General features: G+C 38.7%; 3 protein-coding genes across 3 annotated transcripts; 2 read left to right on the top strand and 1 right to left on the bottom strand.

The window, feature by feature from the left end:
• The first annotated feature begins 519 nt into the window (after positions 1-519).
• Positions 520-1,866, top strand: LOC138183415 (cyclin-dependent kinase inhibitor 1C). The gene is made up of 4 exons (XM_069120288.1): positions 520-578; positions 840-1,064; positions 1,294-1,455; positions 1,615-1,866. Exons 1-4 carry the CDS (start codon positions 567-569, stop codon positions 1,738-1,740), a joined length of 525 nt encoding a protein of 174 aa, XP_068976389.1. The 5' UTR covers positions 520-566; the 3' UTR covers positions 1,741-1,866.
• A 5,335-nt stretch (positions 1,867-7,201) lies between these two features.
• Positions 7,202-9,258, top strand: LOC138183196 (tetra-peptide repeat homeobox protein 1). The gene is made up of 3 exons (XM_069119822.1): positions 7,202-7,245; positions 7,565-7,822; positions 8,512-9,258. Exons 1-3 carry the CDS (start codon positions 7,234-7,236, stop codon positions 8,794-8,796), a joined length of 555 nt encoding a protein of 184 aa, XP_068975923.1. The 5' UTR covers positions 7,202-7,233; the 3' UTR covers positions 8,797-9,258.
• Positions 9,259-9,880: 622 nt separating this feature from the next.
• On the bottom strand, positions 9,881-11,338 carry LOC138183195 (E3 ubiquitin-protein ligase RNF12-B). The gene is made up of 3 exons (XM_069119821.1): positions 11,321-11,338; positions 10,581-10,763; positions 9,881-10,314 (listed from the first exon to the last, which is right to left on the bottom strand). The coding sequence occupies exons 1-3, from the start codon at positions 11,336-11,338 to the stop codon at positions 9,889-9,891; spliced, it is 627 nt and encodes a 208-aa protein (XP_068975922.1). The 3' UTR covers positions 9,881-9,888.
• Between the last annotated feature and the right edge of the window lie 4,187 nt (positions 11,339-15,525).

The following is a 15,525-nucleotide window of genomic DNA, read 5'->3' as shown; positions in this document are numbered from 1 at the left end:
CGATTCGAAGCGTTTCTCGAGAAAAGAAGAACCATCAACTAGGTACAAGAAATAGATGATACATTTTTCACAATGCGCACGAGTATTTGTCGCGAACGAACCCAAATGCGAGCAAGATTTGCCACGATCTATAGCCGAAAAAGATCCAAATTCTCAGGTGTCTCACGTTCGCGCGTTTCCTCCGATCGATATGCCACAGACTCTGAGTCTTCTCGTTAGAGTCACGGAGCTAGGTCGAAAATGTATGCGCGCATATATACATATCTGCATAAAGTGCCCGCGTTCTATTTACTAGCCCCGGTTGGCGCACGTTTGGCGTGTTATACAACTCCCTGTGCACATTATGTATTATAATGTGTAACGGTATGTGGCTGTACAGTGAGTAAATAGTATATAGTAGGTGTGGCGATAGCGCACCGAACGGCCATTGGCTTTTCATTGGCGGGGTGTACGCGTGAAATGAAAGTGAATTCCCTATATAAAGGGTGGTTTTCCTCCAATGCAACAGAACCAATTTAATTTACCAGTCAAGACGCACTAGCCAAAGTAATAGCCAATCGTTTACCATGAGGGCCCTGGTACGTTTCACTCCAACTCCGTGTTGACTTAAAGTTCGTCTCTTTTTGTGATCTCGAGAATATTCAGTGCTCGTAGTTACACGTAGTTTTTGTGAGCTTTTAGTGAAAATGCGGTCTCGAGCGTCTCGAAAAAGAAATTTGTCTTGGAGAAGTTATGGTCCTACTTAAATCTCGCGAGGGTCTTAAATCTCGTTAACGATTGATGTCTCGGTATAGAAACAATTTTGGCCAATCGATCATATTGCATTTTTCATTCTTAAGGTATTCGTGATGCTGATCTCCGTGGCGTTCGCCGAAGACAAAACGGTCCAGAAGCGTGGTCTGCTCGGTTTGGGCTATGGTGGTTTGGGACATGGTGGGGGCCTGCTCGGTGGTGAATTGGGACATGGCAGTGTTGCGGTCGCCATTCAAGAAAAGCCTGTCGCTGTTCCAGTTCCAGTCCCAAAACCATACCCTGTCGCTGTTGACAGGCCAGTCCCCGTAAAGGTGAGGAAATTGTCCGAGAAGAGTCTTTGTTCGTGTTACAAATCTATTATTATAAAGCTTAACATGCTTTATTAACTCTTTCTATTACACTGTTGCGTTTCCAGAGATTCTACTATTCGATTAAAAACCAAGTTCCATGAATATCAGCGTTAAATGAGATTAGAATTAAATATCTGTATCAAGACGAAAGGTTCAACCAGTATCGTGTATGACACTATGTTTTCCTCAGGTACCAGTTGCGGTCCCACATCCAGTCCCAGTGGCGGTTCCAGTACCCCAGCCATACCCAGTAGTGCAAACCAAGACGATCGCGGTTCCAGTCGAAAAACCAGTCCCAGTCACGGTTCCAGTTAAGGTTCCTGTAGCCGTGCCCGCCCCATACCCCGTCAAGGTAAGCTAAAGGAACCAATTCTTTCGACTTCCTCCATAATTTCATTAATTAGCCGCGATCCGAATATGGTAAAGCTTTTATTAAATTTAATTTTCGAGTTTCCTTTTGGGTCACACTTTAAAAGCTTTCCTTCATCCTCTATTTACTGTTTACTTGCAGGTACCAGTGGCTCACCCCGTTCCAGTCGCGGTTCCCAAGGCTGTTCCAGTCGTCGTTCCACAGCCAGTTCTCGTTAAAGAACAAGTCCCAGTCCTTGTTAAAGGATACGGTTTGGGACACTACTAGACGAATTTTCCTTTCAATCTGCCACCCTTCCATTCCCACCTAACCACTTCCGCAGCATCGCAAAAGACATTATGACGAGAGCAGTACGAAAACACATTCTGCTTCGTAGTTGACACGAATCATGCAATAAACTGATTTTATAAATGTTTTTTAAAGTAACGTTTTGTTATTTCATTTTGACCGAACCATTTCTTCGATCTTTGACGTTGATTAATGCATTTTGCATGTTGATTGTCGAGTCATCTATTACGAAATATATTTACCACACGCGGATTGCAACGCTTGGTAATTTCATATTTGCTTAGGAATTATCGATACATTACGTGCTCGTATTACTACGTCAATTAGCATCAAGTTTTTGCCATCGCAAAGGCGAACGGCTGAGCTTCTGTTTCCTTGAAAAGAGTATAGCTACTATAAATTATTAACTAATATAATAAACTGAAATTGGCGTGTGACGTAAATTACGCAACAAAACAGAGATACTTGAAATCTATGGAGGGTAGCATCGATGGCGTGAAGACCTCGACCGATCGTAAAATTATTGGCTGACTGCTGCCGTGTCGCATTAATGACTAGGAATTTCTGCGGTATTAATTATCTGCGTATAAAACGTTTCGACACTTCCTTGCGCGACAGCCCATTACTATACTTTTATGAGCGTTATCTGATTCACCATTGTATAGAAACTACCCACGAGTTGGCGATGTTCCCAAACCGAACCTTGACTGCGATTTCGCGCGGTCTGGGAACCTCCCTTACCCTAATTTTCAAGATCTCACGATGTTCACGGAATGCAGGTCAAGCGGTGAACTTTCCTTTGGATTTCTATCTATCTCTATCTATATATAGAAGACAGTTTTTTTATATATTAAACTAACAAAAGGCTACAGAAAATTTTCCAAGAAAGCGACATGCTAATGAAATGCCTCCATCAAATGAATTCCTGCCCTTTATGGTAGGTTATTTCCCCGAATTGTTTGCAATTGCTTGTAATAACTTGTAAAATATTTTAGAGCGTATTTTCTGCTTTCGATTGCATCCGTCGTCCCATTTTCCGAATTTTGCTTCACTGCTTCGCTCTTACTGAAAGGATATGTACAAAACTATACACTTCTTATTCATTACGCACAGATATATCCTCATATAAGAAAACGGCATTAAAAACGCAGATACTTCAGTTTATGTCTCATAATGCACTATTCATCCCCGTTCACTTCTAAAGAACGCATGCGAATAGTTATTAATTTTTAGAAAGTACTTCGTTGTGCCAATCATTATCTGCTTCATACATACCGATCAGGTTACAACATCTCTTAATTAACGTGATCCTTAATTGTCGACCTTGCCACGTGGACGTTACATATTTTTCTAGATCCATGTAAATCCAATGATGGAAGTAATAAAAATTGAAATGTTATTTCCTCGGTTAACATTTGATGTTTATCGGCGAAATTTGCAAATACACGTTGTTTCATTGAGTCATTCTGGAAGATTTATTCCAACTCTTGAATTAGTCAACCATGTCTCCATGAACTATTATGGAAGAAATATTCGACAGGGTATCACATAGACTGAGTACCATCTGGTTCTTTATCTTCTGTCATACATTATGGACCGAACATTAAACTTTCATTGATGGTAGGTTATTCAACGACTTGAGAACGTGCAACTCTGTGTATTATCACATACTAAACGATTACACAATATTTTTTTTAATGTCACGCTTAGAGCATCAAAACTCGAGTAACATCGTAATTATGTAAGGGCTATTCCGTTCTCTATACGAAAGTTAGCGCGAAAGCAAAAACAACCTCGAAACGAGTTTTTTACGCAGCGTGCGTGTCGCTTGAATATCAGGTTAAATTCCTCTTGTCTGATTAATTTCGTTCATCTCCGGGTAGAAAACTACGTTCACTTTATGAAAGGAATTCTTGATGTTTGGTAGATAAAATTTAACAAAATTTGATAGATTTTTCTAAAAATACATTATGCAATCTACACGTTATTTATATCAAATTTTTATATCAAACTTTTCGATAGAAATTTATATGTTGCAGTAAAAATTGATTTTGACAAAGTTTGGACATTAATCAATCCTCTTCTTCGCGTCGCTCTTTTTTGCAACTTTGAGTAATATTTTATAGGATAACGTTACAATAATAAATCTGCGTGTTTCATCTAGTCTCCATGTTACATAAAAAAGTCATCGATATATTTCGAGAATTAATTATTTCTTCATCCTTTGGCAGCAAACGTGTTCTTCACAATATTTCTCGCGATATTCCTGTGCGATTATTTCACAAGGAAATAATTTTTATAAATCGACCTTCTCCATTATTAATGTATTCGTGTTGCAAACTTGAGCGACATTTCGCAGTTCTGGAGTACGAAAATACGTTGTGAAATGTTAGAGTGCTATTTATACGACTATATCTTTTGCCTAGAAAGCTGTACAAAAATTACGATTTACACACAGTATAAAATCAGTTCAGACTTGTTAAAATCAAGTGAATAACGACGTGTCCAAATCTGTATACATTAACGTAAGGATATCGCATAGAAATGTTTTGCTTAACATTTAAGGGATCAAGGATGATTCCCTTAAAAAGAAAGCCAACAATCGAAGTCCGATCAGAGAATAAAACCAGTTCATCGGTATTTAGCTATTTCGAAATTTCTTGTCGATTGGCCAATAAGATAATCCCCTTTATGGAAGTAGTTTTTGGCGTTTCAATTTCGACGACATATCGACATCGAGGACGGAAACAAAGTTTACTTTCTTTTTGGATAGAATACATGAGTGAAATCCAGTGCCATTCTGTCATGTAATAACGGAACGATCATGCTCATTTTCATGACAATAAACGGTTTGGTCGGTGTCGTAGATCGTTACGATACGAGACCAACATAATTCGTACGTGAAACTTTTGGTATGTTTCTACACGCGATCGGTCAGTCGCGCAATCGTTCCGTTCCCTTTTGCCCACTTAAAATGGAACAAATTGGTCGCTTTTCAGGTGTACGGCCAGCAATAAAGATTTATACCTGGTGATACGCGTTCAAGTTGTATTTGTAACACAGCGGTAAAACGTATTTGCTACTTTATTACTTTCCTTCATTCGCAATTACCATGCGTTTTCATACTAGACAAAATCAATTTTCCAGTTCGAAAGTTATCGATGAATTGTTGTTGAAGTTCGAGAAAATGTCCGATCATGTAGAGTCCTTATTGAGGATATCTTTTTACCTGATACTACTTTCGGAATCACCATATAAACTGTTGATCCATAAACGTAAGAACAATCACAGAACCTGTTAGGGTAAACGTAGCGAAATTCGAATATGGAATTTTCGTTGGTTGGTTGCGATTGTGTAATCGCGAGGAACAAGCCCATCTCGAGCGCGTAACAAACGGACCGTGGAGGTTTGTATGCTGAAAAGAAGGGAAAAGGACAAAGCCAGTTTGCGGTGTCGAAACCTACCGAGAAGCGATTTATGCAACGAACGACGTGCGTATTCCTCCGTGAAGATTCGTACCGTCTCGTACCTTCGAAAATTGAATTTCTATCCGATCCAGTTGCATACGTCGCGTCGTAGTTACGAATCAAGATTGATGTTTCGACGAATGTCAGCCGATTGAAACGCACTGATTCTGCTGAGAATGTCTTTCACTGGAAATACTAGAATGCTTAACATTAAAAGATTAGTATCCTCTTTCCCACAACTCTGCACTAATTGTAAGAGTATCGTTCGAAAATACAGCGCGCACACAGATTTTTTCAGGTGAAGGTACGGCAGAGCCACGCTCACTGCTTAGACGAAATAAGTCATTGCGATGATCAATTAACATTGTTGCAGGCGCTACAGACCTTGTAACACTAAACATCTTATCTGCGTAGCGCTTCCAAGGGGTTAGAAAAATCTACTTATTCCGATCAAGGTAATGAATCATCGACGTTAACAGTACAAAATAACAATCGGTCTAATAAGAACAAGGTAAACGAGAGGGACTACGCTGTTCAGAATCTCAGCGGATTATGTGGCTGGTATGCGATGTCTCCGAACAAAGCGGTCCAGAGGGTTCTTCTGCATAAATTTCCTACGAGCGAACCCTTTTTTCTTCTCCTGTTTAATACTGTCTTGCCATTTATAACAGGCCAACATTCTTGCCAAGGAGGATCGTCGATGTAGTTCGAAATGTCAAGCGCAAAAATTTGAAATTCATCAAGTCGGACAACAGTTATCAATTATGAGATAGACAGTTTCATCGAAATTTTATCATCGTAGAAACGTAGATTAGGATCGCATCGAGCAGCAATTTGCATTTAATTTGAAATGTACCATAGACAATTCGTGGACAAAAGTTTGATTAGACGTTGATCGTATATTGATTGATTTTTGTTAAGATAAATGTGTGTTTATCAGAAACAAGAAAATTCGATTATTATGGAAACTGCTTGAGTTAATTAAACGATTTGCATTTTCGGGATGATACCTATCCAACACGGGTATCGTTCATTTATTTCAGGAAAAAAACACGATCGTAACATGCCTAAAAAAAAAATTATTCAGACACTTGATCACGCTAAACGTATTTTTGGTCCACCTTGATATTTCCTACCTTATTGCTTATCTTGAAGAACATTTCGATGTTTTTTATTACACTGCGTCATTTTATTTGCATAACGATTAAACTCGTAACGAAGTATATCGAGATAAAACCAGAAATAGCGATCCTAATCTTTTTTCGATGCAGTATTTTATTTAGAGTATCAAATCCATACTTATGTCATACATATTATACTGCGCTGTTTACAACGATGTTAACGTAACAATCACTTGCCACGTTATAGTTTCCCAGAGATCATTTTGCACAAGCGGCCACGTAAATGTCGAACATTCCATGAAACCACAAAAAATTCGGTCACTTTCTGAAATGGTAGCATTCAGTTCCAAAGGAAAGGGAAACGCATTTCCCGCGGTCGAATTATTTCAAGAATTTTGCACTCGTGAGGTCTTCCTAAAGATAAAATTAAATTTCCAAAAATCTTGTCGCCTTTCCTCATTTTTTCCCCCGATGTCAGGGATGTTCCGGTAGTATATGTGTGAGAACAACTTCATATCGAATGTACCAGAAAGAGGAAAACTTTTTGCAAGTGATTAATGACAGCTTAACGCTCCAAAATATAATTAAGAAAAAACTCAACAAAATATTGCAATAAAGTATTAATCTGAATTGGTGAAGGGGGCCATAATGTATCTTTCACAAAAAGCGAGCGGAAAGAGCTTTGCCTTGGATTGCTTTTCGGAGACCTCTATTTGCCCCCACGCCCAATTTCTTCTCACCGTTTCTGTAGGCCCGACACTGCCTACCACCTCCGACCTGCTCAAGGGTTCGTCGTGGTCGTCACACCGTATAAAAGCAGAGAATCTTCTTGGTATCTCATCAGTCGCAAAACAACGACGAACCAACTCCAACAGCGCAGTACCATGAACGCTAAGGTGAGCAATTGAACATCTTGGCAGTCTGACGATCTTGAGGATCAGTCTCTGTTGACGATCAAGACCGAGTTTACCCAGCAGCAGTTGAGACGACTTGGTTTTTTCGTTGAAACAAAACTATCCTATACTTTTCAAAATTGAATTCATCAAGATTAATCGAGATTATTTTTCAAATAGAGACTGTTCTGTTATTAGTGATACACTACGGTTAAAACATAAGCATTATGGTTAAAACAAAGTTCTGTGCTATTAAGTGATTTTGTCGCGTCATGAGGAGTGATTCTCTTTTCTTAGAATTTGATTATTATCTTTCTTTCAGCTCATCATCATCTTTGCCTTCTTGGCGGTAGCCTTCGCCGAAGAACAGGCTGCAGGCGAAACAAAAAAAGACAAACGAGGAATCTATGGATTGGGATATGGTGGTGGTAGTTATGGTGGTTATAGTGGTGGTTACGGCGGTGGTTACGGCGGTGGTGTGCCAGTCGGCCAAGTATCCGTCTTAACCAGGGAAGTTCCAGTTCCAGTGCCACATCCAGTAGCTGTTCCCGTTGAGAGACAAGTTCCTGTCCCAGTTAGGGTAAAGATCTGCATTTCTTTGGTTCACTCATTACCAACCGGTCGAGTATAGGAACGAACACAAGTGTTCCAATATCTTAACTTATATCGTGAAAGCTCTGGAAAAATAAAACGTAACATAGATAGGGAAATTTTTATGTCGTCGCAGCATGAAATCGAGAGCGATAGGATCTTTTACGGAAGCTTTCCGACCGATTTGCATAACAGATTAAATTTGATGCGCGTTTCTATCGAAATCAAGTCAACTAGTATAAACGAGAACCTCGAGGACTTCGAGCTCCCAATCACGCTCTATTTATCACGGAATATCTGTTCGCATGATTGGCAGTCAGCGCCTTCATCATCGGACGTTAATTAACGTTTCAATGTAAATGTGTGCTAGGATTTCGTAAGCCAAGAATAATCTCACACGTGCATGCTGGCTTTCTTAGAAAACTTTGTAAATCAAACGGCTTCATTTTACGTGCATTCCTCGATCGATTATGTTACTTTTGCTAATCGTATGTACATGTATAATACAGAATTGCAACAATCTATGCGATCAATCATTTTGAGCTAACTTCTATTTAAGAAAATATCAAAATTTTATGATAAATTTGATGAAAGTACATCATCGATGTGTCCCTTGTGGACACAATGAAGGATCATTGAACGTTGCTCATCTAACCATTGACATGTTCTTTTCTTCAGGTACCAGTAGCCGTCCCAGTCGATCGTCCGTATCCCGTTCACGTCCCGAAACCCTACCCAGTACCAGTGACCAAGCACGTGCCAATCCCAGTTGACAGGCCAGTCCCTGTTCCAGTTAGCGTACCAGTCAGCGTACCAGTCAAGGTCCCAGTACCAGCTCCATATGCCGTTCCAGTCGTGAAACAGATTCCAGTGCCGATCGCACAACCTACAGTGGTCGTTGAGAAATACAACAACGGATGGCCAAGCCATGGTAGTTACCCTTCTGGCTACTCCTCCTGGTAAACATCAATTCTTTTCGCGGACTCGAGGGAGCTAGCTTCGGTCATCGAAATAAGGATATCGTTGCTTAAAACCCGAGCAACTGTAGGATTCCATTGCTGACAGAGAAATTCCGTGCTACGATTCTCCTCAAGATCGAACGAACGAAGAACTCTTGAAGCAAACCCGTGAACATCGATTTCACGTGTTATTTACTTTATCGAAATTTTATTTTGGATCTCGGTGTATCTACGATGACACGAAGATTGGTTCCTTTGGATAATGGAACGATTAGTAATCCATTCCGAGTGTCCTTAATTGTCAGATATGATTCAGCGGACTTCTTCGTGAAATGAATAAATGCAATTGAGCGTCTCACTTCTGTGACGTCAGATGTAATTGTTCTATCGCGATGTAATTAGTTCTCTTTTCCTCTGTATATGTAATTCGACGCTTATTTTACATCATAGAAATAATAAATTTCTCTTTTCGTATTAAAACGAGTAATGTTTCTTTTAAACTCCTTAATACCTAAAAAAAAAAATATACCTGTAAAAATGTATTACGGAAATAGTGCTTCCAGCTCAATTTCCTGATACAAGAAATAGGAATTGAATTCCGCGGTAGTTGCAATTGAATGACCAATTATAGATACTTGGCGCTAGATCTGAACGATCCCTTCGCTATACTTGGATCGAACATGAGCGATTTTTCATGCTCGGAATAGATCGGAAATGATCTAGGCATCAGATATAGATCATGCAGACACTGAACCAGTCGTGTGACTCATCAAACCGTAACACGATAGTTCACTTTCCATTTTATCGAAGCGTGAAAGATCGCTCGACGTCGTAGCCGAGACATTTTTCTCGGATACCGTTCAACCATAACTGTGCTACTTCGATTATTCTTTCGAGAGGTAGTTAATCGAAGTAATACGATAGCCGGGGTTAGAAGGATCTGTAACTACGATACCGTGGGTTTACGAAATATAAAGTTTTATTAAAAAAATGTAGCAAAAGATAAACAGCGACAACAAGAACAAACTACAAACAGAAACTTAACGAATCAGGCATAATAGTACAGCGTATGTACAACTGAAATTGCAAAGAGCATTCAATGATGCGAATTATAATCAGGTTGGGAGGGTTGGAAGTGTCCTCCTTGTCCATCTTGATCGTGCCCTTGTTGATTCACCGTGTAAGAGCTGTAGCTTTCAGGTTCGTGGCCTCCATGACCTTCGGAATCATATCCACCAACTCCGCCACCGATGCCACCCTCGGAATGGCTACTCGCCTGATATGGAATCGGGTGTGGTACTGGGTAGAAGACAGGCTTATTCACTGTTACCGGATGAGGAACTGGAATCGGTTGTGGTACCGGGACAGCCTTTGGCACCACCACCGGTATTTGCTGATGAATCGGAACCGGAACCGGCTTGGATACCTCGACTGGCACGTGTTCCGGGACTTTCACTAGCTTCGTATACGGAACTGCGATAGGATGGTTTACTGGCACCGGAACAGGTATATGATGGGGTACCTATGAAAGAGAAAGGAATTCTAGATCAACGAAACCACCTATAGAGAGGATCAATCGGTTTCTGATTTTGCGGGAAGAAACAAGATCGTTTAGTTCGTGGTTTGAAAAAAGAGTTGGATATATTGATTTGAAGTTCACAGTATGGGCTACATGATCGAATAATTTTAGTGTTTTTCGACTGCTTGTTAAGATTAATATGTATGTTTATGTTTAAAAATTGATGATAAAGTTAATAAAAAAGACTGTTACGTTTTGAGAAAAAATACCTTGACTGGATAAGGGACTGGCACTTTGACAACTGCAGTCTTTGTGACTTTGATGATCTTCGTCGGTATTTCCTTCAGATGAACCGATTGAGAGATAAGCTTTGGTTCACTGACAAGACCATGACCTTCCAGGGATGAAAAATGAGAGGCTCTCGTGGCGGCCACAGTCAAAGTGAATAAGAACTGCAAATATGTGATCGCGATTAAAGTTCATCGAACCGTGTTCGATTTTGATTATAAAAAAATGCTTAAAAACGAAAAATGCCTTTCATCTTTTAATCTTTCTATAAAGATAAAAATTGGGCAAACATTTTTCTATATTAGTCGATTATTGTTAACACAAGTGAACGGTACAGTGGGAACAACTTTCACTCCAACTGTATTTTACACAATACAGAACCGTAAATATCGATATATAATCTGCGTATACCAGTGAGCAATGCATTTCAAGCCAGAGGATTTGCAGTACTTTCTCCCAGATCTCTCTCGAGTAATCACTTTTGGGACGCACGCCCAGTTTGACAGAAAAATGAAAAGGATCAAGCCAAGAGTTGAACAGTTACACTTTATAGCCCTGACTCCCTTTAATTCACTGGAATTCACCTTCACAAGATGGCAATAAAAATGAAAATGATATAAAATCGGTATATCACAATGGCCAATCTGCAGATCCGAGATTTCCTTGATACATCGACGATTTATGGTCTTAGCGATACGTTAGTTGTCGATGATGAACTTACTATTCGCCACATTGTCATCCGGTTCGTAGGTGTAAGCAGATAGGTGTTTCCGATGGGACGAGTCACACTGACAATTGCACTACCAGCACTTGCTTATATACGAGGACCTTCACCGTCACCGATTCACGAAGAAAGCACTCTCTTTCCGACTGGCTTACGTTCTCCAATCTTGTCTCCGCTTCTCCCCTTTTTTCCTTACTCTTCTCGTGGCGTTCCGTGAGTTCGATGACCGCTGCTACGTCCGGTCTCCCTCGACGAGCATTACGCTTGATTTCAAGTGCAATTGAAATCGATCCTCTCCGAATGCGCATCCTCCATCAATCGAAATGGAATTCCTGGTTTCGTAACTGACCTCGTCAAGCAGCTTCTCTCGTTGATGATTCAATACCTTTGTCCATTAATTTCTTCTTCGCATTGAAGAATAAATGGCGACGAGTCCATTGAGAACCACCGTATTACGCTCTTTCATCGCATGCTGGTTACTGTAATCTTTCTTTCAAATAATTACCTGACAACAGTTTCAGCGTGTAAATTATACGGTCTTCGGAGCTCGTTAGTATCGCGTGTGATATGTACAATCATACGTGATCGAAAGTTTCATACGATCTTGCGCTATGACATTTTGTTGTGGTCATTATGATTGTTTTAAAAATCAAAATTCAATTAGAAAATTCAAGTGTATGTATACGATACTTATTGACTGACAACTACCGTTCACCTTTTAGATTTAAAATTATATTCGATCGACTTTCTAGATCTGTAGAGAATACTACAATTCATTGAAGAGCTAGAAATGTTATTAAATATGTTTCGTTGCAGATATATATCCACTGTATATAAATTCCAGAGTATTAATCGATTAAGTAAATATACTTTGAAAGCGATTTCAATTCGGCTATCTAATCTCGCTATGCAAAATGTTTTCACGCGTCGCTAAATCGTACAATCGTCTTTCGGATTTCCTCTATGAGTCTTCCGAGACGAGGAGATCGTATTAGGTAGTAGTACTTCCTACGCGAACTCGTAGTGTAATTTCCTGCTGTAAAAATGGTGAGAGTAATCGACAATTCTGATATGTGAACCGCGCGAGGCGATTCACGGCTGAAGGAGAGAACGGTGAAAGGATTATCAAAGACTAAAAGAACGTCCAAAGTAAAAGGACTAATCTGGATCATCTGGTTCTTTCTACGCTCGCGCCGCGCTGTATCTGTTCGCATGCATTCGTGCGAGGAAAGGACTTGCTGTCTTTACTTATCTATAAAATAAAGCGAGGCTATGTTATACAAGTAACAAGATACTGCTACAGCATGTCACAATCTATTGAAGATTGTATTAATTGGACCTCCCATACACAGTTAAACTTTTCTTATATATGTAAATTTTTACCTTTTTCCTAACACACTTCTTTTTCCTTCATTCATCGCTTGAAATAAAGTCTTATTTGATAATTGGATTATTCGTGGCATGGATGCGTCATAGTAAGCACATTAAAATGTATATGTTTCCAATCTAAAAACAAAAGTATCGGTGCCAGCCGTATAGTCTTCTGGCAAGGGTAGTAAAAACCGGTTCAGTACAAAAGCAAAAGTAAAATCATTATCCGCTCAGCCCTTTCTCCTCTCACTTTCGAAGAAAACTGGTGATCTCGTATCGAAATCAAGTATCTATTGGCTACATTTCGTGCAGAACATGTACTATATATCTACCTTTAACACGTAATTAAATTCCGCATCAATTTTTGATGTAGTGGGACATTAGCAAGTAGCAGAGCACAAAAACTATATCGTGTAATTTTTATTTTGTTCGTCTTTCAGGAGAAAGGCAGAAAGTGGCAAAAGGTGTAAAACGAAAATAGCCTCTCGAAAGAGTGCCTCGTGAGAGGAGAAGCACTCATGTCTGACATATAAATCGACTGTAGAATCGAATCGAATCGAATCGAATTTCGTTTTATCTATCACGATATAACTATTTTCTATCAACTTTCTTGTATTAAAGAACAAAGTAGAATGATTGCTAACAGAAATAATTGTCAACTAGGGTGCATGAACTTAATACCCGAAGTATGTCAGATACGATATCGAATCTCATACGCTAGAATGAAATCACTTGGAAATTTGATCCACCGCAAGAACCTACTTCCACTTTGTTGCTCAAAATGCAAAATAAATTAAAGCAGAATCAGAAAAATGACAAGAGAGAAGGGGACTCCATAGTTTTCTGCGGTAGTTGGGTGAAACGCCAATTGATACGGATGGAAGATAATCAGGATAATTAGAGCGCGAGCTTGATAGCCTTTCCTTCCGTAACTCGCCGGAGAAGTGAGTTTATTATAACCAATACATATAAACGAACATATAATATACTCTCGTTTAGTAAGTTCGTGTATTTGCATGTGCTGCCAAGTTTGCCGGTAATATATCGTATATACCTTCACTTTCACCGTAATTCACTGTGCAATTCCCTCCTAAATCATCTTTAACCTTGAAAATGTTATAGTAAATTTTCACTTAAAAAAGGAAAAAATTTCTTTGCATAATTTCGTGATTTTCATAAAGACGCTGATGCAGCTTTTATGGACTTAAGCGAGTGGTTTTCTTTGACTCCTAACTACTAGTTTACCGTTTAGTTTATCTCCTGCGAAAGAAATCTACATACAGGCAACATTCTTGGTTCTCAGAGGATACTTTCAAGTTCTAACAACAGATAGAGCCACCATGTTATTAGGCGAGAAACTCAATTTCTACTGCTACAATATTTATGCATCCAAAGCTTTCAGAGACTTGACGCGCGAAATTCAAACTTAACAATATGTAAACGACATTTACACAAGAAATTCGTCTTTAGAAAAAGCTGAAAGAATAATTCAACAACCCGCAAAAAAATTTATTATACTGCTTTTTATTGTCTGTGTAAAAAGTAGCCGAATGTTGTTGGCATTTCTTAAAAAAAATTTAAAAAATTATAACTGTAGAAAATAAGTAAAACTAATTGTCGACTAAAATTTATACAAAGATTGTTATACAATTAAATTTCTAACAGATCAGGATTTCTTAATATGCGCGTCCCACGAGTTGTTTGTTATGCAATTAATGCAATACCAGTGTTTTTATATTATCCTGTTGATAAGTCCATTCATCACATAGAAACAGGCCTATTCAGGTATGGCCAAGATATTATAGGTGTGGACAGTGGAATCCTCGCTTCCCAAGGTTACAAATCCATCCATTAGCCGTTTGAGCCATAAACAAAAAAGAAGCAAATCTCTTAGCAAAAGCACAAAAATATAATGAAAGAATTCAAAATTACAATGCAGGTTAATGTAGGACGATACAATTCATATGCAATCAGCAAAATTAACAAGAAATATTACACTAAGATTATTCGAATAGTTAAGTGGAACGACAATTATTATGATTAAACAAATATGTAAATGAAAAATAGTGCGATGGAGAAAATAATCAAGAGAGATGTGTTTTATTTACAAAGAAATTTCTATGAACGTGTCTTTTCAAGGTTAAGAAATTTTCACTAATTAAAATAAATAATTGAATGCAAATTAACTGCACAGTTATTTCTATTACCTCCAGGAACATTACACACAGAACTAAATTTTTTTGAACATAAAAAATTAAAAATCTTTACAACACAGTCTTCTACAAGATCAGCTTGTGTGATAATGGTACGAAATTTACTCTGTCGTCAGAGTCGTAAAATTCTGCATAAAATCGTTTTTGTTCTCTGGAAAAAAAAGAATTATAAGAATCTTAATAATGCGTCTTCTGCATTTGGAAAGTTATAAAACATTGTGATGTAAGATACCTGTCAGATATGTATATTAAAATACGAAGTTGTCGCGAACTTAACGTTCGATCAGAGGGATTAATACGAATTATTTAAAGTTCGTTGACAACGGTCCATTAAATCTTACAAAAGTCTGACGTTCGTTATCCGAATATTTTAAAAGCTTCCACTTCTTTTAACGATAATGCTTCTTTTAACGCTTGATAATGGGTGTACACGCGTTCACGGAATGTCGATAAGAAAGAAAGAGAAAAAGATTGAAAAAGTAAAAGGAGAGACCAAAGTTGAGAAAGGAAACGTATAGAGATTTGCATAAATCATCCTCCGTTCCTATGGTGTTCGCTTAAATATTGAGAGTAAAGACTGTGGGCGCGAAAAGAAGGGGGAGAAGAAGAACACCAACA

Source organism: Bombus flavifrons, chromosome 9 (assembly GCF_040668555.2).
Source record: "Bombus flavifrons isolate JBK064 chromosome 9, iyBomFlav1_principal, whole genome shotgun sequence".
In the NCBI taxonomy this organism is placed as follows: Eukaryota; Metazoa; Arthropoda; class Insecta; order Hymenoptera; family Apidae; genus Bombus; species Bombus flavifrons.
This window is presented reverse-complemented; position numbering and strand designations above follow the sequence as displayed.

Bases quoted from the DNA above. Each gene is read 5' to 3' on its own strand.
- LOC138183415 (XM_069120288.1), top strand. The intron at 1,065-1,293 runs GTGAGGAAATTG...TGTTTTCCTCAG, and splicing joins ACAGGCCAGTCCCCGTAAAG to GTACCAGTTGCGGTCCCACA. The intron at 1,456-1,614 runs GTAAGCTAAAGG...GTTTACTTGCAG, and splicing joins CCGCCCCATACCCCGTCAAG to GTACCAGTGGCTCACCCCGT.
- LOC138183196 (XM_069119822.1), top strand. The intron at 7,823-8,511 runs GTAAAGATCTGC...TCTTTTCTTCAG, and splicing joins AAGTTCCTGTCCCAGTTAGG to GTACCAGTAGCCGTCCCAGT.
- LOC138183195 (XM_069119821.1), bottom strand. The intron at 10,315-10,580 runs GTATTTTTTCTC...TCTCTTTCATAG, and splicing joins CAGTCCCTTATCCAGTCAAG to GTACCCCATCATATACCTGT.